The sequence below is a fragment of the Erpetoichthys calabaricus genome, chromosome 7 (genome assembly GCF_900747795.2).
Source record: "Erpetoichthys calabaricus chromosome 7, fErpCal1.3, whole genome shotgun sequence".
In the NCBI taxonomy this organism is placed as follows: Eukaryota; Metazoa; Chordata; class Cladistia; order Polypteriformes; family Polypteridae; genus Erpetoichthys; species Erpetoichthys calabaricus.
Genome location: NC_041400.2, coordinates 151394587 through 151416450, shown reverse-complemented (window position 1 = coordinate 151416450; position 21864 = coordinate 151394587). Strand labels below are relative to the sequence as shown.

The 21864-nt window shown below is 37.3% G+C and overlaps 1 protein-coding gene across 1 annotated transcript in view; it reads right to left on the bottom strand.

Moving 5' to 3' along the window:
• The window catches only part of adamts3 (ADAM metallopeptidase with thrombospondin type 1 motif, 3), a 324662-nt gene that overhangs the window by 211893 nt on the left and 90905 nt on the right, over nucleotides 1-21864 (bottom strand). The window contains 1 exon segment of the mRNA XM_028805559.2: nucleotides 5079-5235. Coding sequence (XP_028661392.2) covers nucleotides 5079-5235 — 157 coding nt within the window.

The window sequence follows — 21864 nt, the reverse complement described above, 5'->3', positions numbered from 1 at the left end:
CAGTGGCTATAAACCTTTTGCTGCTGAACCAAAATTACACATTTAAAAAAGAAGGATAACAAACAAGTTGCTAAATAAGGGAAACATCCTTTTGGTATCTTTTCTGTTTAGGAAAAATAGTAAAATTTGTGGTTTGTATTGTAGATGAAACTAAAAATAACTAATAAATTATTACAGGGACAAGCTGAAAATCAATTAGTTAATTTTAATGCTTTTGGCAATATATAATTATTTTTTGCTTAATTTGTTCTTTTTGCATTACACTCTGTACTGCTGTATCTGCCGCAGTAGCTCTGCTAGCTAACAGTTTACCTGCTATTTTCCCAATTCCATTTTCATAATAACTTTTTTATAGCCAGCGGTCACATTTCATTGTCACAATCCAAACTGGACTGAAAAAAATGAAAAAGCTAGTTTGCAAATAGGAAGTGGGCACACAAAGGATTTGGTAGTATAGAGGTCAAGTAACAGGCAATGCCAAAAACCAAAAGACTATGTAAATAAGGCCAGAGAAGAAACCAGAATCACAACCAAAGCAAGAAATCCTAAAAATAAAGTCTTCAGGAGGTGTCTTTTAGCTTATACTGATACAAGCAAAGGCTGAAGATTATTTAGAAAGACATCTAATATAGGAACTGTGTTTCACCATCTTTTATTGGAAGGACACAATGAGTTAAGCTGTTATGTGACCTTCGTTTCAGATTGAGTGACAACAGGCATAGTAATTGTAAACAATATGGCCTTGAAGAAATAAGTACAAAGTGCCGACAACCATCCAGCAAACAAAACACAAAATTATGTCATGAAAATGATGATAAAATAATACAAGCAATACAAAATAAAAAAAAACAAGTATACACAAAATCCAAAACAGAATAAGTGGTTCCAAAAATACAACTGCAGGAGTTTCCTATCAAAGCTGCTAGCATGAATTATCATGAGGCATAAACAACCAATCATTGCTTTCTGCATGTATATCAATATTTTTAACCCAATAATGGATGATATTCTAGGATATTCACTAGCTAACATAACATTCTCTTACTCCAATTCATGGTCACAGGAAAAGACAAAGGCCTAAGCTGGCAGCACTGGCTGCAAGGCAGAAATCATTCCTGACAATCCTTCACAGTGCCCACAAAGGCACCCACACACACTCACGTGGGACTAATTCATAATTGACAGTCAACCTTAGACACGTGTCTAATAGGACTAAGAGAAAAGCCATAGTTTGCACAGAAAAAGCCATAAACTAGGCAGTGAATTAAAATGAAGGACAACAGAAAGGCCAGTCAGCAGGAGTAACCATTGTGCCACCACGCCACCCAAGTTCAGTGACTAGTAACTCATAATTTACTTGTTTAATTGAAATTTACTGAAACTCAGGGAGCTATACTTGCATCAGGGAATAGCTCGATAACGAAAAACCCTCAGGCTGACCATGGTTTTAGGAATAAATAATTATAAGCATTTAGAAATTATCTGTGGACTATCCATCCATCTATCCATTTTCCAACCCGCTGAATCCGAACACAGGGTCACGGGGGTCTGCTGGAGCCAATCCCAGCCAACACAGGGCACAAGGCAGGAACCAATCCCTGGCAGGGTGCCAACCCACCACAGGACACACACAAACACACCCATACACCAAGCACATATGGAGTCATGGAAACAGAAATTTTCCAATACTAAAAAAAGTAACTTTAATGATGTGCACAAGCAGAAGAGTAAGAGACTGTGTAACAAAAAATTATTTCAGTCTTCTTAAATGTATTTGTGTGCTCCATTACAAAAGTAATAAATGATTATAACATTATTGATTGAGTCTATCTAACCTACCTAATCTGAAGTCCTTATGAAAAGTCATTATAATTAACAAAAGTATGTGGACTAGAAAACCAAAACCTGCAAAGGCAACTTGTCCTTTAGTTTAGCATCTAAGTGATTATAATGTACCAGTAACAGCGCACTGCACGATAACGTGCAATGAATACACTTGACTTGAGCATTCATAGTTTTCATACTCTTTCTCTGTACATTTAGCATTCATTTGCTCAGAGGTTGATGCGCTTGCTGCTTCCTGAGCAGCTCTTCTTTTCTCCACCCTAGCGGCCTACTTCTTCTATTCTTTCGTTGGCATCTTTTCGCGTTAAAACTGATTAAGTCAGTGTTTGCGTTACAATTACTTAGTACATTTTCTTTCATTTTTCACTTAAGCTGGCACTTAAGTCTTCAATCTGCCTCAAGAATGATTTAAGATATGAAGAGGTAGGGGAAGTGACGGCGAAGATGGGCGGGAATGAGAATGGCGCCCGTACGCATGCGCCACATGGCCACTGCTGAGAGTTGATTCTACAATAAAATAAAATAAAAATAAAAAGAGGAATAACCTTGGAGGTCAATCATCACCACAAAAGCGGATAGTATATGTCACATAGTATATGTGTACCAAATTTCAGGTCAATAGGTCAAACGGTTTGCGAGCTACAGGTGATTTAAAATCCTGGACTGACAAACGAACAGCCATGGTAGCGTATTATACAGTATATAAAGATTACTTTCAGGCAATGTGTATGAGGTGTATATGAAACATAAATAAATTTTGTGTTAAGAAAACAGCATCTCATTATGTATAAGCGAATGTTCCAAAATCTGAAAATATCTGAAATGCTTCGTCCCAATCATTTCTGATTAGAGATACTTAACCTATTCTTGACCTAGTTTGAAATGCTATCCTAAACCGCCAAATAAAAACATCAGGAATCCCAAGCAACAGCATGAAATCTCAATATTTTGTGTCTTAGAAATAAAATAAGGATTGAAATGAAAAAGACAAAGATAGTAAGGGCCATGAGATGAACAAAACTAGCCATAAAGGTTAAAAAAGGTTAAAACAAAAATCAAAGGTCAAAAGTATTAAGCCAAACATCACAGGTATATAGGATAGTTAGGACTACTTCTTTGTCTCTCGATACATAAGTTTTGTTTTGCATAGTGGGTTTTTTTTGCACTGTTTGTCTTCTAAGTTTACATCAGTACCTGATATTTCTCCTGGGTCTGTTCATTTCCTGGTCCGTGATCAATTTCCATTACTAGTGAGTTCCTTACTCAAAATACCTGCTTCCCTCCTGCCTATACTCTCATCATGTTAAGTGTCAGGTTCATGCTTAAGCTGCTAAAATAACACATTTTATGGTGTAATAAATATATTAGGCTATCACATACATGTTCTATATATATTGTGGACGCTAGAGGCGCTGTTGCCCCACTAAACCCACCAGACAGACGTTCAGGACACACGTGTAAAAGCACCAAGAAGGTTTCTTTTAATATTTTTCTTCAGTACTAGTGCACAAAGCACCATACACTCCACAATTATCCAATACTCAATAATAATCACAACAATAATCAATAAACACAATCCTCCTCTCCACCCAGCAGCTCCGTCACTCTACCACCCAACTCCGGCTCTCTTTGCTGGGTCTTCCAAAGTCCTTTAAATAGTCCATGACCCGGAAGTGTTCCTTCTCCGGGTCAAACGCCACATCATCCTTCCTTAAGTAGCCCGGAAGTACTGCGGGCTTCTGTTCTCGTGCCTCCGAAATACTTCTGAGTTGTTATAACAGTAGGAGTCCCCAGGTTCCTTGTGAGCTCCCCCTGGCAGCACCCACAGCACCCAACAGGGCTGAGGAAATGGACTCCATGTTCCATGATGCCCTGAGGGAATCCGGGGAACCATTTCCGTCCAAGGGAGCTGCCAACTAGTGTCCCGGGGAGGCTGTGTCCTAAACAGCCTGCTCTTCCTCCTTCTTTTTGTTCAGGGACGTCCCGGCCGGACTGAAACGCCGGCTGTCCTTCACAATATATAGGTTGAACAATATGTCACTAATAATACATTTAAATAATCATAAAGGAAATAATCTGAAACAAAAAAAACCTGAAGAAAGTGGAAGAAAACCATTCTCTGTCTGCAAAAAGGTCCACTGATCTTCACCATACCAGCTTTACCCCGCATACTCTGTTAGTTTAAAATACTTTGGGTAACTGTAAAACTATTCTAGGCAAAATATACAGAAACATGAAACATATGGTAAATCATCACTGACCCTGTCTGCAAAAGCTAAACTTTGGAACAACAGCACATTTATTGATTAGTGATATGCCTCGGCGACTGCCCTACTACCGTCATCTTTAAAGACTTTTGTCTTAAATTCACTTACAGTATCCTTATTGTACCACAAAAGCCTCAAAAGGGAGTCACCCAATGGCATCTCCAGGAGATTTCATTAACTTTGAGGCTCCCTAGCAGGTAAGAAAACTCCAGTATCCTGAACCTCTGCGAATACCGTACTTAATACAGGAAGAATAGAAGTAAAACAGACTGCGATGTGTGGTTTAAAAAGTCTTATGATTGAAATGAAAGTTATTTTCAAGTACGTATCATTGTGAACAGGTTATATGAAAGGTTAGCTAAAAGTCTTGTGCCACTGAATGATCCATTTGGAGATACTCTACTTGCAGCTCACAGTTATTAGATTCTGTGTACATTTAGTTCAACCAAGTATGATATCCCCAGAAAGCTTCTAGCCACTAAAGGCTTTCAACTTTTTTTACATTCAGGTTATCATTGTTGAAAGTAGTGTAATTAAATTCAACACATACGGTACATTTCAACATTTATGAAATTAAACCTGATTAACTTTGGAAGCAGCAATATCTTGCCTTGCAATTAAATGTGTGGCATGTTTTTATTGTTACAGGTTGTAAAACCTTTATATCAGGACCACAATGATTACAGTAAAATGCTATAACATGTGTACATTAATCATTTTCTTAATTATGAGGTCAGTTATTTAATTCTTATTTCTATAATGATATAATAATGATATAAATTCAATTAGCATACACATATAATGGGATCTCACAATGAATACCAGGTAATTACCCTGTTACTGCTAACAAATTTACATATTTAGAATATAAACCTAAAATAATAAAACAAGTATTAGCAAAATGTGAAGAGTGGCTATTACATTGCTGCTCACAATAAGGCCGGCTGTCTCCATGGTGATGCTTACCATTGTCACGGACATTTGCGGGCACCTCAGGAACTGCTAGATGCACAGCTGACCTCTTGTAAACTACATGGACTCTCCCTTTTTCTTCCTGTTCCACCACTCCTTGGACCAGAGGTTCAATAAAATACTCATCCGAATGAATCCGAATCAAGCCAGCCTAAAATACACAAAGACAAAAAGGATTAAATTCCTTAATGTATGTAAATCCACCAAAAGTAAAACATCCCTGCAAGTTAATGAATAACCACATCAGTGACTCAAGTGGAATGTTAAAGTCCATTTAAAGTAAATGTACCAGTTGTAATAGTTAGACGTTAACAAACATTTCTAATTATGACCCTGGTAAAACATTCATAAAATAATTTTGCCAGTCTTCCAGACAGCTTGAGTAATACTCAGTAAAATGGTGATGGACTTGTTCTTCACATACTGTCAAGACACCTTTTCACCCAAAATGACAAAACTATTACCCTCATGTTTCAGTCTTTTGTTTTTTAATATAAAAGCAACAACACTGACTCAATAATAAACTGAACTTCAAGCACAATTTTCATAAACGTCTTGATAACTAATTATCCGTGAACAAGCTTATGATAAGGGTTTTAGAGTTAATCATGTCCTATTTATTTATACAAGCACACTAATAGCGTTCAATATGTTGGAAGTATTGTAAGTATTATTATTACTTTCAAACACTATCTGAGCTACAAGAGAGCCATCGGTGTCTGTTCGACTGTAACATTCGAACAAAACTGTCATTTTCTGCAAACAGCTAAGCTGAGCCCCAGTTGAGGCCTCAAGTGCTCATGACAAGGCTGGACTACAGTCAAGAATGAGTTCCCATTTCTCATCATACCTTGTTGAGGCCTCACTAAGATGATTTCTGCCTGTGTGTCAAGCAGATCTGTATTATTTTATGGAGTAGAGGGTGGGGGTTGAGCGCTAAACAAGATAATGATATTTCCAGTCAACATTTTCTAATCTGCAAATAATCTTATAATGTCAATTCTGTTCTGATACTGAATACAGACCTCACACACTGAACAGCACCTCAACAGTTTATCCTCTGAGAGGAGAAAATAAATGTGCAGGTATTGTTGCTAGGTAACATAAATAATAAAAACATATTAATTATGATTAATTATTATGATAGCAGAAGATTAAAAGTCTAACCATACGTCATAGTAATTGACATGAAATGCTTTTTTAATAATCCCTGAAGTGTTTTAAAATATTTAAAGAGTGCAGTTTCCATAGCTCACATCACAAATCTACTTAGGAGTTCTCATCCGTAAGCCCCACTTCACTAATTAAGTAGAGAAGGGCAAAGTTTAAACAAACCTACATTAGTGGCAGACAGTGTTAATAATACAGTAGTAACCTGCATTGATCTCTGGACATGAACCTACTTCTTTGCATAAAAATAAGCTGATTAATACTAATGTTTTCATGTTTCACTATGCACCCTATGTTGCTATGTGACAGCATTGAACTCCCATCAAAAAAGTGCTTCAAAAAAGGTCATTTACGTGAAGCTCAAAAACAGTCCTTGCTTCAATCCGGTGTGTGCTAAAGCAATTCAGCTGTCTCCCAAAAGGCTTGTATACTATTTACAGCCACTTCAAATCACCTTTTTAGCACTGGAATTATCCAAAGATTTAAACATTCCAGCCACAACAGCAAATGAATCAACAGTTAAGGTTGAATTTCCTGGTTGCATGGCATGACATTTGAGATCCTGTAAAAATTTCTCTAAATGTGCCTAAAGTAACAGTGCCCTACAGTGAAGCATGTTTCTAAATATCTTAACAGTTTCCGCTGGCTTTACTGCAGCATTAGTCAGTCACTTAATGTTCTTCTTCTCAGAAAGACCCCACAGCAGGCTACCTTTACCTTTATCTGTAGACTTCCTGACATGACTCTAAAAGCGAACAAATGATAATAAGTACAAAAACTTTTGTCTCAAACACAAATCCAATAAAAATGGCATCCAATTAAAATGACAATTAAAAATGCTCTTGCTGATAAGGGACAATCATAGTAGAAAAAAATGAGCAGGATAATGTTCTGTAAGTGCAAACAGAAAGGTCGGAGCCCTTAAGGCAATCCAACTTCAAAGGAAGCGCCATGTTGAAGGGAACACAAATTACCACCATTGGACTGATGCAACAAAACTGTAAAAACGACAAAAAGAAAGTAAATACTTACTTTTTTCTCAACTAATCACCCGGAAGTAATAATCATAAGCTATTGCATTTACAGAATGTTGTTCAGCTCTTCTGTAACTTGTGATGGACAGGGTTGTTGAATTAAGTCCAGTGCTGCTGGGACACATTCATGACACTGACCCTGACCCTGAATCTAATAGGTCAGGCTATAGATTTGATGGACAGCTGGGCACAGCGTCAGAAAATTACAAAAATGTGAGTCTGATTTGAAAAATTTCCAGTTGAGTATGTAAAATCATACAGACGCACAAATTCATGGTACCAGTTCATGTATCATTATGTGATTGACCATCTAGCAGCTTAAAAAAGTTGAGAAAACTATGTCAAATAAGGGCTAATATGAAATAACCAAAAATAATAATGTCTATAATTTTTAAGAAACTCTGTGAATTGAAGTATAGCATAAGCCTGTGAGGGGTGGTAGATGGCAGGGGCAATCATAATATTTTTTTAAACTGTCAATCAACACTGTGTCCTGAAGACTCCAGTACAAACCATGAATAAAACATTTTGCTCTAAACTAATCTTTTCCTTGCCAAATGTGAACACTCCCCGAAATAAAAAAGCACCCTGTTCAGAATCAGATGCAAATCTACAACGCAATAACACTGCAGCTTCTTGACCTGTATTACATTTATCTTAATGCACATACATTAGCCTTTTGATAAAGACAAAAATCATTGCAAGCTCTGTTATGTGTCAATCTATGTATCTAAAAACATAGCATTCAAAGTATAAATCATTATATATAATGTAATTCAAATTCTTCTGGGAGAAAGAACACAAATCTTACAAAAAGATAAAAAAGTGCAAATGACAGGAAATAAAAATTTCCATAGCTGTATGTACTATAACTCAAAGTAAATCAATTACATATTGCTATGGCAAGAGGGCACAGCGGTTGGTACTACTTCCTCATGAATGTGAATCCTGTGCCTGGTCACTGTCTCTATGGCATTTGTACATTCTTCCCAAGTCAAGATGTGTCTAGTTAGCTTCCATAAGCCCTGCAGGTTAGCTTAACTGGTGATTCCTGATTGTTATGGGTGTGACCGTGAGTGTCAAAGAGCTCTGCGATGGACTGGGGCCCTGTCCAGTGCTGTTTGCTGCCTTGCATGGAGTGCGGCCAGAACAATGCTCTGGTCTCCTGCAACTCTGAACTGAATTTAGCTAGTTTCAAGCTAGTTACATAACATTACCTTATTAAGTTTGTTTTTTTTTTTTTTTTGCATTCTAAGGAATCAGTAGGTAGTGTGCATTATTTCTGATTTCAAAAGCTGCAAGGCCACATCCCAAGTTGACTGGAACTTTCAACATACTGTATGAAACTCTGAAATGAACATCCACTCCAGATACTTAATTTATCAAGCCATTATGATCTCAGTAGTGTTTTTAAAGGACATGGTGACATCAGAACAAGTCTAGACAAGACCACTACAGGATGGAGGAGTTATCAAGTAAAGTAAATCTGGCTAATCATCTCTGCCTAAGCAAAAAGAATAAAAGATGGCTTCAAATAAGTATTTTGTTGAGAGTACTTTGTCCATGTACTTTGAGAGTGGAACCCCAGGAGGTGGGGACACCCTGACATCATCACTGCTGTGTTCTCCTCATGACAGTGGAGTGGAACATCAGCAGTGGAACATTATGGTTGTTTTGTGGAGTTTGTGGTTGTATTGTATTATTTTAATATTTCCCTTCTGGTATTTGGATATTTGGCTTCTGTTTTGGGATTACTGTTACTGGATCATTTATTGTTTTCTGTGGATTTCCTTTTTAGGCAAATCCTTTTGCCTGTTTTTTTTTTTTTTTTTTTTTTTTTGCTCAGCTAAGTATTTTTGCTTTCTGTTCTATCATTTTCAGGGCTGAATTTTAGGGTCCAACTGCTATTTCTGTATTAGATGGCATTTTCCGTAATGGTCTTTAGGGTCGCATCCTGCATTTCTAGGAGCACGGTCTCCACGATTATTACATCAAGTTCATCAACATGACGTAATAAAAGGTCATGGACTGCACAAAAGCTGAAATAACATCTGAAAATTAATGTGGAGCACCAAATAAGAAAGACGTGTGTAATACACTTAAAAAAACAAAAACGGCAAAGCACCAAGTGAGTGCATTATGACTGGAGAGGTAAAGACTGGAGACATGGCATTAACCTTCCTTTTTTCAAGTGTAAAAGGAGAACAGATCAGACTGAAAGATTTAAAGAGGAATTACTCTGCTCTCACTATTAGGAAAGGTATTGCATGGGTGTTTCTGATTAAAGTATGAAACATGCTACTGAATTCAAGGCAGTGAGCGCAAAGTGGGTTTAAATTAGCAAGGTCCACTACTAACAACTTCACACTGAATACCACCATTTACACACATTGTGATTTCCAGTTGACTCTGTGGACTGAATTTCTTGATATGAACACAGTCCTTGATTCAGTAAACAAATACATTATCACAAAACCAGCCAAAGTCATCAGTGTAGGCAATGTGCTTTATAGTAATATGTTGAGCTGCATAAGAGTTGTTGATCAGTGCAGAGAGTAGTTTGAAATTGGTATTTGTATTAGGCAAGCATACAACGTGACACAAGCTTTACTGTTGGTCTCACACCATGTACAGCTCATTTTGTATTCCTGGATTCAACAACACATTGAGATATCCAGATCAAGAATGACAGACTTGTAAAATAAATCTGGCAGTCAAGCAACAGTCTCCAAAGCAAGCTAATGTTGTACAGTGTGTGTTCTACCCACTCTTCCATGCAAGTGTGAAATATGAGTACCAACAGGGATTGACGAAAAAAGCATCACATTCTCTGAAAAACAGAATGGTTATCCAAAATGTCTAAATGGGGTAAGAGTTTGTGCTTCACAGGTTTAATAATAATAATATTACTTTATATTTATGCAGTGCTTTTCTCACTACTCAAAGCACTTTCCAAGCAGGGAGGACCCAGCAAGCAAACCCTCAATCTCCTTAATGCAAGCAGCGCTACCACTGCGCCACAAGAAAGCCCAAGGTAGGAGATAGATGCTGTCACATAGTAAACATGGTAACACTATATAAGGAGTACACCACAAGAGAAACACTGTTAGTGTTTCATTCAGATTAGATGATATCAACAACAGACAAAAATAGATATAGTTTTCACTTTTTGAAAAACCAGAAAGGATACTGTTATACTGGTAACAATACTGCAATGCAGTATTCAGGTAGAATTATTTTAAACTCCATTAAGTTTCACTTGGTACTGATTGTGTATCCATAGTCTTTCACTGATCTATAGACACGCAGCATCCAAAATTTCCAAGGCATCAGTTCTCTTCTCTCCAATGATAACCACTTCACCAATAATAAAATGACACAAACCAGTGTGTTTCTTCTTGCCAGTCCTAAGCCTGGATAAATGGGGAGGGTTACGTCAGGAAGGGCATCTGGTGTAAAATTCTGGCAGATCAACATGCAGACAACAATACAGATTTCCATACCAGATCGGTTGAGTCCTAGGTTAACAACGACTGCCACCAGTACTGTTAGCCAACAGGGTGCTGGTGGAAATTAGGCTACTGTTGACCGAAGAAAGAGAAGAAGAGAGGGGAAACATGTCTGGAGACAGGAGGAGAGGAGGAAGGTAAAGAGTGGAACTGAGGGTAGGAACTTTGAATTTTGCCAGTATGACTGGTAAGGGGTGAGAGTTACCTGATATGATGGAGAGAAGGAAGGCTGACATATTGTGCATGCATGAGACTAAATGGAAGGGGAGTAAGGTCAGGTGGATCGGAGGTGGATTCAAATTGTTCTGTCATGGTGTGGATGGGAGGAGAATGGAGTAGGAGTTATTCTGAGAGAAAAGTATGTCAAGAGGGTTTTGGCAGTAAAAAGAGTTTCAGACAGAGTAATGATTATGAAGCTGGAAATTGAAGGTGTGATGCTGAATGTTGTTAGTGCATATGCCCCGCAAGTTGGGTGTGTGATGGATCAGAAAGAAAATTTCTGGAGTGAGTTGTATGAAGTGAAGGACAGTGTACCCAAGGGACAGAAAGTGGTGATTGGAGCGGAGGGAGCAGAGGAGACGAGGAGGTGATGGGTAGGTACGGTGTCAAGGAGGCGAATGAAGAATGTCAGATGATAGTGCAGTTTGCAAAAAGGATGGACTTGGCTGTAGTGAATATGTATTTTAAGAAGAGGGAGGAACATAAGGTGACGTACAAGAGTGGTGGAAGATGCACACAGGTAGATTATATCCTATGCAGAAGAGTCAATCTGAAGGAGATTAAAGACTGCAAAGTGGTAGCAGGGGAAAGTGTAGTTAGACAGCATAGGATGGTGTTCTGTAGGAAGACGGAGATCAAGAACAGGAGGAGAGTCAAGGCAGAGCCAAGAAAGAGCACAACAGATACAATCTTTGTTCTGTGGGTGTTGATGGAGAAGTATAGATAAAGCTAGAAGGTGTTGCATTGTGTCTTTGTGGACCAGGAGAAAGCATATAACTGGGTGAGGAATTGTGGTATTGTATGAGGAAGTCGGGAGTGGCAGAGAAGTATGTAAGAGTTGCACAGGATATGTACGAGGGAAGTGTGACAGTGTTGAGGTCTGCGGTAGGAGTGACGGATGCATTTAACATGGAGGTGGGATTACATCAGGGATCGGCTCTGAGCCATTTCTTATTTGCAATGGTGATGCACAGGTTAACAGATGAGATTAGACAGGAGTCCCCGTGAACTATGATGTTTGCTGATGACATTGTGGAACCCTGGAGAGGTGGAGATATGCTCTAGAGAGGAGAGGAATGAAGGTCAGTAGGAACAAGACAGAATACATGTGTGTAAATGAGAAGAAGGTCAGTGGAATGGTGAGGATACAGGGAATAGAGTTGGTGAAGGTGGATGAGTTTAAATACTTGGGATCAACAATACAGAGTAACAGGGATTGTGGAAGAGAAGTGAAGAAGAGAGTGCAGGCAGGGTGGAATGGGTGGAGAAGAGTGTCAGGAGTAATTTGTGACAGACGGTGATCAGCAAGAGTGAAAGGGAAGATCTATAGGATGGTAGTGAGACCAGCTTTGTTATGTGGGTTGGAGACAGTGGCACTGACCAGAAAGCAGGAGACAGAGCTGGAGGTAGCAGAGTTAAAGATGTTAAGATTTGCATTGGGTGTGACGAGGATGGATAGGATTAGAAATGAGTACATTAGAGGGTCAGCTCAGGTTGGACGGTTGGGAGACAAAGTCTGAGAGGTGAGATTGCATTGGTTTGGACATGTACAGAGGAGAGATGCTGGGTATATTGGGAAAAGGATGTTAAGGATGGCAAGAGGAAAACAGGAAGGCCTAAGAGAAGGTTTATGGATGATGTGAGAGAGGACATGCAGGTGATGGGTGTAACAGAGCAAGATGAAGACGACATGAAGATATGGAACAAAATGATCCGCTGTGGCAACTCCTAACGGGAGCAGCCAAAAGAAGAAGAAGAAGAAGAAGAAGATGTAGCATCTGTTTTGAACTTTTTATTGGGATTTTGAGGTGCCACATTTTAAAAAAATATATTCATAACCCACTGTGATTATGATTATTATACTGAAAATTTACAGGATTGCTATTACAAACCCTCAATGGGACATGACAGAAATATACATATTGACAAAATATGATGGAAATTACAGCTAAGAAGATGATATTCCGTCATTCAAATCCAATGTGAAATTGGAGTTCTAGACAAAAATATTTACTAGAGAGTCATTGGTCTTAAACCAAAAGAAAAAAAAAATCCTTTTTCCAATCACTGCCATTGTTGGACAGTGTAACTCAAATAAAACAGCCAGTCTAGTCCAAACAATGGCTAAATAAACTTTAAGGCACCAAAATGAGAAAGGAAGAGTAGCCTGGAACAACCTTGAAACAGCCACTTTCAACTAATATAATATAATATAATATAATATAATATAATATAATATAATATAATATAATATAATATAATATAATATAATATCTTAATACGTAATTCGCCTGCCTCCTCACTCACTCACTCACGTCCGTCCGAAGCCGAATGCACAGTCGCCTTCTGCGCACGTCCGAAGCCGAATGCGCAATCGCCTTCTGCGCAGCTCTCCCAAAAACCTTACGAGACTGACATCCAACAACAACATCGTGGCAGTCGGCGGATTTACGGCCGCAAAAATTCAAAGAGAAAAGCGACTTCGATTAAAGCTCTAGAGGCCTGAAAGGCGATTTTGACTACAGCTCGAGGCCTAATTACGCATTCTGATTCAATTACGCATTCATTCAATACACCTATATCAGGTTTGTGGTGCTTATACTTATTACTATTCCATATTGTACTGGAACATTCATCATTCAATATTATACTATAGGCCTGGGAAATTCATCAACTAACAGTACAAGCCTGTACAGTAATGAGTAAAGCGGACTACAATCATTACAAAACAACTTCTTCGTTACTTATCATTTGTTCTTCATACACTGCTGACACAAACTCGTGCCCGTTTCATCTTACATTGTCGAAACGGGCTCTTTGTCTAGTAATATAATATAATATAATATAATATAATATAATATAATATAATATAATATAATATAATATAATATAATAAAATATAATATAATGGTAAAAATGACAAATGGCAGGAATGTACGGTTGCCAACTTTTTTTACTCATAGTAAACAGTAGTTTGTCTAAGAGAAATTTTCAATTAATTACTCCTTTCACAGTTAGAAATAAGTAAGAACTTCTCTTTTTACCTTATGTACAAACAAGTTCAGATATTTGCACTACAAGTTTATTAATATGTGAATGTACCATAGTTAGTAATATTAATATTTTAGGAAGTGCCTTGTAATCAGATACCATGAAAATGTCATCAGAAAATTCTGTGAATGTCTCTTTTGAGTGAAATGGCACACAGCTACAGCAATACGCATGATGCCTCCACTCTTACTTTCATGTCGTGCCAAGGCCATAGTCAGCCAAGTGTAGTGGTTTTTTACCCTGTAAATTGAACCATTTCATTGCAGGCCTTGTTGAACTTTTCTGCTCTCCCATGAAAATTAGAAATTTGGCCTGCAGCATCAAAATAACAAACAGAAAAAAAGAACTTTTACCAAAACTTCAACGTGACATGCAGGAAAGAAATGTGGTGTCACAATGTAAAAATTAAAATTTACTTTAATCTTACTTTCCCACTACAGAAAAAAATCTTTCTTTTCTAGCATACTAAAGAAAATCTTGCAGTAGGCAGGTCTCATTTGTGATGAATGGAACATCAGGAAGAAGGCAAGTGTCAGCCCTGGACTGGGTGTCAGGTAATCAGGGGCACAGATTCATAACCATCTATGTGTATTCCTATAGGGTTTGACAGCTAAAACCATGCAAAATGTCTTTCAGATATACAAGTGAATTTCCCATTGGGATTAATAAAGTATCTATCTATCTATCTATCTATCTATCTATCTATCTATCTATCTATCTATCTATCTATCTATCTATCTATCTATCTATCTATCTATCTATCTATCTATCTATCTATCTATCTATCTATCTATCTATCTATCTATCTATCTATCTATCTATCTATCTATCTATCTATCTAAGTAAAATTAGAGTACCCTCAGAACAGACCAGGCAGACATGGAAAGAATGTGAAGCCCCCTCACTGGCAGTGCCTAGGTCAGAATTTTGAATCAGACTCTTGCATCTCTTTAACTTTAAAGATGCAGTTCATCTTGAATTCCCCTGGAAATATTCTTTTGAAATTCCCTGTGCATAGAAATGTGCAATTTTGTCATCTCTCACAGCCAGGCATAATGCTAAAACATGATGGTATATCAAACCGGTGTCTGTTCATTTTAAATATTAAGCACACAAGGGATGGACGATCACTGAGAGAATACTAGGTACAAAGCATGAAACAAAGTAAAATTCTGCAGATACTGCGGACCTTTCTTTACAGAACCCGTTCCTCTCTCTCAGGTGGGACTGCTTGCTCATTTGACCACCTCGTAAGTATCACACTAAACTATTCTCTGCCTCGCTTCTTTCTCTCTTATGATCCTGGCCACAGTTCCTCCCAACAACAACAAGATCCGTTAACCCAACCGTACTTCTAACAATAGACATTGCGTTGGATTGGCTAGAAACTCCATCCTATGCCATTTTGGACCAGGTCCTGGAATCATATCAGATGTCAAAAATGGCCAGCAATGACTAAGGGGACACCAGTGCAGAACTCCAAGTAGCATTCTTATTCTTCCTGAATCTCTAAGTCTGTGCAACTCTTAAAAAAAGGCCACTTCTGAAATAGCTCCATGTCTGTCTGACCTCTCTACTATGCAGCACAGTTATACCTGCTTCAGAGGTGAGCTGCCTGTTGCCACCCAGCAACTTTTAGTAATATTGCACTCACCACCATGGGCCCATCATTTCTCTTTTCATTGATATGAGATGATTTCGGGAATAAGGTAAGGCAGTAAGAGAGAGATGAATAATGGATAAGTGGAAAAATTAAAAAGATTAAATAAGAGTAATTACAAGTAGAGGAAAAAGAAACATAAGAAAACCAAAAAACATTTCCATTTTACTCCAGTAAAAATACATTAAAAGAACTGCAAAAGCCTCAAGAGACTCACATGAAGAAACCCAACTTAATAACCAGGAAATAAAAAAATTAGTAAATAGTTCACCCACATTTTTATAAAAGAAAAATAAATGGAGTGCCTCAGGCAGAGTCAAAAGCAAACTTTGTGTTTAAAGATTTTAAAAAGTCAGAAATGCTTCAGGCAAAAAGGGCATTGAGGACTAACAAAACTCTTGGCTTTGATGTGATTTTACCAGTTACACTGAAAAAAATAAGACATGTTATTTAAAAACAGCAACTGATGGGAAAAAGACCTATGGTGTGAAAAGTTGGAAATGTGACCCCAATGCACTGGGAAGGTGACAAATTGGATTCCAGTAATTCTAATCCAATATACTTCTCACAATATACCTCACTGTATGAGATACTTCAGAGTAAAGTCAGAAATAAATCAGAAACCCACATGTACAAAAACAATACTATAAAAGAAAGCCATTTTCAGATACCAGAATAACTGATGGCAGGTACCGAAAGGCCAGTAAACACAATTTAATTTGACCTGTAAAAACTTTGAAACTGGGCAATCATTTTGAAAGTGCAATTTAATATACACAAGAACAAAGCACTACACGTTGGTAGAAGGAACACTATAGAACACTTGGCAGTTTATTGTTTAGCAGTGTTCACCGATTCAGCATCCTGGGTTCAAATCCCACGACTGGACGCTGTCCATAAGGAATCTGCACATTCTCCCCATTGTGTGAGTGTGAGTATGCATGTACATGTGGGGGCTTGCATGAAGGGTCTTGTGATGTACTGGCATCTTATCTATGGTTGTTCCTGCCTTGTCCAGAGTGCTGATGGAAAAGTCTCTGGTCAGACACTGCTGATTTTGCTTAAATTAATTTGGTAAAGGTATCTGTTGTTAAAGGGTGGAATATACACTAGTACGTCCCTCATGGAGATTGATTTTAGAAGTGCATGGTAGAAGGATTTCAATGTGACACAGTCACTTACTGTATATCCCCACCCTCCCAGAACTTGAAGACTGCAATCCAGATGAAGCAGAACAATAACCCCTCTGGTCAAGTGTCTTCTAGTGGTTCTCCTTAAATTTCCAAGGAATTGGAATTGGAATTAAGCTTCAAATTGCCCTAATCACTCTAGCATTTTATTTTGGCCTCTCCCTTTTCCATTAGCAATTATAAAGGGTTATAAAGTGCCAGCTTAAGTGAAAAATTAGGGAAAATGTACTAAGTAATTGCAAAAACTGATTTATTTAGTTTTATCATGAAAAGATGCAGACGAAAGAAGAGAAGAAGCAGGCAAACTAGGGTGGAGAAAAGAAGAGCTGCTCAGGAAGCAGCAAGTGCATCAACCTCTGAGGAAACGAATGCTAAACATACAGAGAAAGAGGATGAAAACTATGAACAGCGCACTCAGCATTTACGACAGGTTGATGCAGCATGAAAGAGAATTGTTTGTGCAACTGACAGCAAAGAACAGACCATACAACAAAGACAGGCCGACACTGAACAAAAGTGAATCTCAAGAGCAAATGAGACTAAGGAAGAGGCTAATCGATGTCGGGAATCAGTGGTCAGTCAAGGTCAAGGGTCAACGTAGTATGGTTAATTCAAGTGTATTTACTGCACGTTATCGTGCAGTACGCCATTACTGGTCTTAAATAATGATCATGCTGTGCAGGCAAACAGCATTACAACTACAAACAACATGGCTGCGGCCATACAACGACAAATAAAAAACAAAAGTCAAAAAATAATATCATAATGACATAATAACATTATATTTATATAACAATAAAAAATATGTAATAAAACTACATATAATGTGTCTAGAATGAGTCTATGACTAAGGAATGTCTGATTTATGACAGCCTGGAATCTAGAACTGGTCAGAAGCTCCAAAAAGTTCACAAAGTCTGTACAGAGTGTTTGAATTCCCCATCAAAAAACAGTGTTTACAAGATTTTTTTGCCCATTCTGCTACAAGGATATCAAAAGTCTAAATAATGTGTTTTCATGGCATCTCCCATTGTTCACCTTCATCACACCTTGTGAAATTTTACAATTTGCAATAAATCCTGTGCTTTTTTACCCTGTGAAGCTACAAAGGAAATGTGATACCTATGTAGCAAACAGAGTTCCTGGTTCACTACGTGAAACTACCTATTACAATTCACAATGTGCAATGGTTAAATATTTCTTGAACCTATGTCTGACAAGTATTTATTCCATTACAGTCAATCTTCTCCAACAGATCAAAAGGCATGTCCCAATTGGATCTCACAATACCAGACTGCAAGACCAGGGAAACTGTATTAATGTTCAGCCTGTTTTCCAATATGCACAGTCCAAAAACATTAGGCACTTGGATAATATGAAAACTAAAACAAGCGTCTACAAGTCTTACTGTCTTATTATGCAGCTTGACGAATATTGCTGTTGATTATCTGAATGGTAACTGAAAAACACTCACACCAAGATGTGCATGCTAAACAGATATTTTATTTCCACTTTTGCTTCCAGATTCTAAGCATATCCTGTTCAAGCCCCATTATACATTTGCTGGCATAGGATTTGAGGCAAGTTTTTCCAGTCTCTCTCTCTTCAAGTGCTTCTGACATGCCTGACAGGGTACAGTGCATTAAGAAATCCCTTTCATCTTCCCCCTTGTACTAGAGCATCCAATTTGGCACTGCCTTGATACTCAGTGTCTTCATGTTGCCAAGGACATAGATTAGGTACAAAGCTACAAATTCAGTGCCTTTGTGTTTTACGAGCCTAGAATCTTTGAAATGCATCGAGTTTTCAAATCAAAGTTTATAAGCTGGTTAATACAAATGAGATACAAATGCCCCTGATACCAGTTGTTTTGAGTTTCTTCAATATAGGATTTTTCTATTCCTTATACAATATTTGTACAATATTTTTCTTTTGAGGTTACTTTTTATGTACAACATTTTTACAATATGTTATCAAAAATATAATAAATATATAAAAATCTTAGGTTTCTATAAATGCAAAACAAATCTTTTTTTTTAATAAAAGTGAGTGATAGTCCTTGATGTTAGCATCCTTCTGTATTTTCACAAGAACTGGGACTGCGAGACAACATGAATGACTGCTACATATTCTTGATGCTGCACAACAATGCGTTTCATGGTGGTAGAGTTTAGTGTTGGCATAGCGAGTAACTGACAGTGCTGTTCCACCTTTAACTTTCCACAGAGAAATAAAAATATTTTATTAGTTAACAGCTGCTTCACCTTGCACGTGTGCAACTTTTGACGTTTAAAAGACGATGAGTACATCTTATCCAGTCCCTTTGCTCCTGCTTCTAGGAGGTGTCAGAAACCTGAACTACCTCACCTCATAAGTGCAGATTTCTTCCAAATGTGGAATTTAACCTGCAAAATAGCTGAAGGATCAAATCTGTCCATTCTTTCATAGCTACCACTACGTCTCATTCCAATTGCCCTCCTCAGCACTACTTCCAAATAAAGATTGATTGGTCAACTTTATTGTCTGCAGACCATTAAATACAGCATGTATTAGATCTATTACAATACAACAATAAAATTTCTGATAGTTTTGTTTCACATTTAAGGAAATACAAAATTTTATAAACTTTTTCATTGACCCAGTGTAGTTACTGTCAACAAAACAATGCTGGTCAATCCAGCTGATAAAAAACTGCATGGATGTTCATATTGATAAAACAGTACATCCATCCATCCATTTTCCAACCCACTGAATCCGAACACAGGGTCAGTACAATATCACCAAAATTACTATCCATTGTATTAAATGAAAACAAACATATACTGTAATGACAACAGGAAAAGATTAAAGCAACAACCATACAATATATAAATAACAACACCAGGCCCATGCTGATGCTTGTCAGTAATTTGATCTGGGGTACGTCTCCCAAAAGCATTTCACAGCTAAGAACACCATAAACTCAATTGTTAATTTTCAGTTTCTCCAAAACCATCGAAACTAAAGTCAGTCAGTCATTTTCCAACCAGCTTATTAAATCCTTCATAATCAGCGTGCTCCCCAACCCACTTATTAAGTGCTTTAAACTGGCTTCCTCTTGAGGCACCTGAAGCGATTGTGAGCAGTCACTAAAGAAAGTACATGAAGTACACACCAGGAAAGTTCTCCGAACATTTACAATTATAAGATCTTGATTATACAGTATCATTTTCATGATAAATTTATTAATGCAAAGAATTTAAATGATTTCTACTGTTAACAAAAATTCAGAAGTTGATAATATTTCTTTATTCTTTAAACTTTTTGAGGAATATTTGTTCTAAGGTTGTAGCTATCTTTACTTTGGCAAAGATGCTTTCTATATTGTAAATAGTTATGGGGAGATGTGCAAAGAACAAAAAGGAAAGGAATTTGCCTTCTCAGAAGAATAGTCATTGAATTCTGTGTCTGTGTCTCCAACTGCCATCTCACAAACTCAAAATTTAAACATTATTTAAACTAAATCAACGGGTTGCAGTGGATTTCTATTCATAAACCCAGCCTCTTGGAGACGATTTAAACCTGCTGTAAAGGTTCTTTGCTTTGAACGTACATGTGATTTGCAATCATTATGCACTTTTCAAAGATAATGTGGCCAAGTGGCCTGGGAGTAACCAGGTTGTCTTTAAGTGAGGCAAATGCCAGTATGACAGAAAGCAAGAAACAACAACTTTGATGGAATGTGGCAGTTTTGGTGGTGCTGCTGGGTGATAGCGTGAATACCTATTGACACCTGTAACTTCACTTGGATGGTGGCTGAAGAACAACAGAATCCGCACCCTGATGACACCCATTGAACTTACACAGACAAAGAATAGGGAGGTGGGGTTAATTTTGGAAATGTGAAAATAGCTGATTTTACAGCAGAGAGTGTATACCCGACTGTTGTGGAAGTGAGGCAGGCCATCACATTTTCAAATGATCAATTAGTTCTGTTAACCTGTTTCTTATTAAGAAAATGTTAATAATACTTGAGGTATTCTCAATATATTTGAGAAATAAACACAGCATGCACTGCCTGAGGGGAGTGCTGGAATTGCTAATACTTAACAGAATTTATGTATTCATCCTCATGATTAGTAACAAGTTATATACTGTACATTAAATATACAGTATATACAAACAATTAACAAAGTTTCACAAGGATGTACAGGTGGTGTTTCTATGTTTAGAAGGGAGTGATATGCAGACACTGACTCACTTCACTCTCATCTGACTTTTATTTTTCTTTACTCTGTAGAAAATGTTGTTGTGTGCCTTAGTAACAGAAACCTCTCATTAACTCAAATATCAAACTCTTCATTAGAAAAGCAAAGTTGTACTTTACAATTTCTGTCCATCCTTTCTTTCATGTTCTTTTTGAAACAAAAGGTGTCTGACTTGTTCTTATTTATACAATTTGTGTTACTTCATTATTAAATTATGACGTTATGTTTAATTTATATTACTTTTGACAAATTATTTTATCCAGCTAAAGAACTAAAACCATCACTATGTAATAAAAATATTGTCAATCAACTCTTTTTTAATTGACTTATGATGTTTTTTTGTAGGCAACTTCAGGGATGAAGATAACAGTGTAGTATTTTGTCTTCACTTGTAAATTGGCCAATTAAGAGAGAAATGGGGAAAACCATGAAAAGTAGCTCATGTGTTACATACTTGCATCATAATGTTGCTTGTTAATCTGTAAGATTTATTGTTGTCGGGAAAAACATCCCTAATTTGTCTAATTTCATGTGAGAAACTGATCAATGGGCAAGAAAACTTGAGGAAATCCAAATGTAATATCTATAGCTATGCACTAAATCTTACAACAGAACATCTATGTCTTGTGTTACAATCAAACACTATTGTCCATAATTATATAGAACCTGCCAGTTCGCTCAGTATTTTGGGTGTTACAAT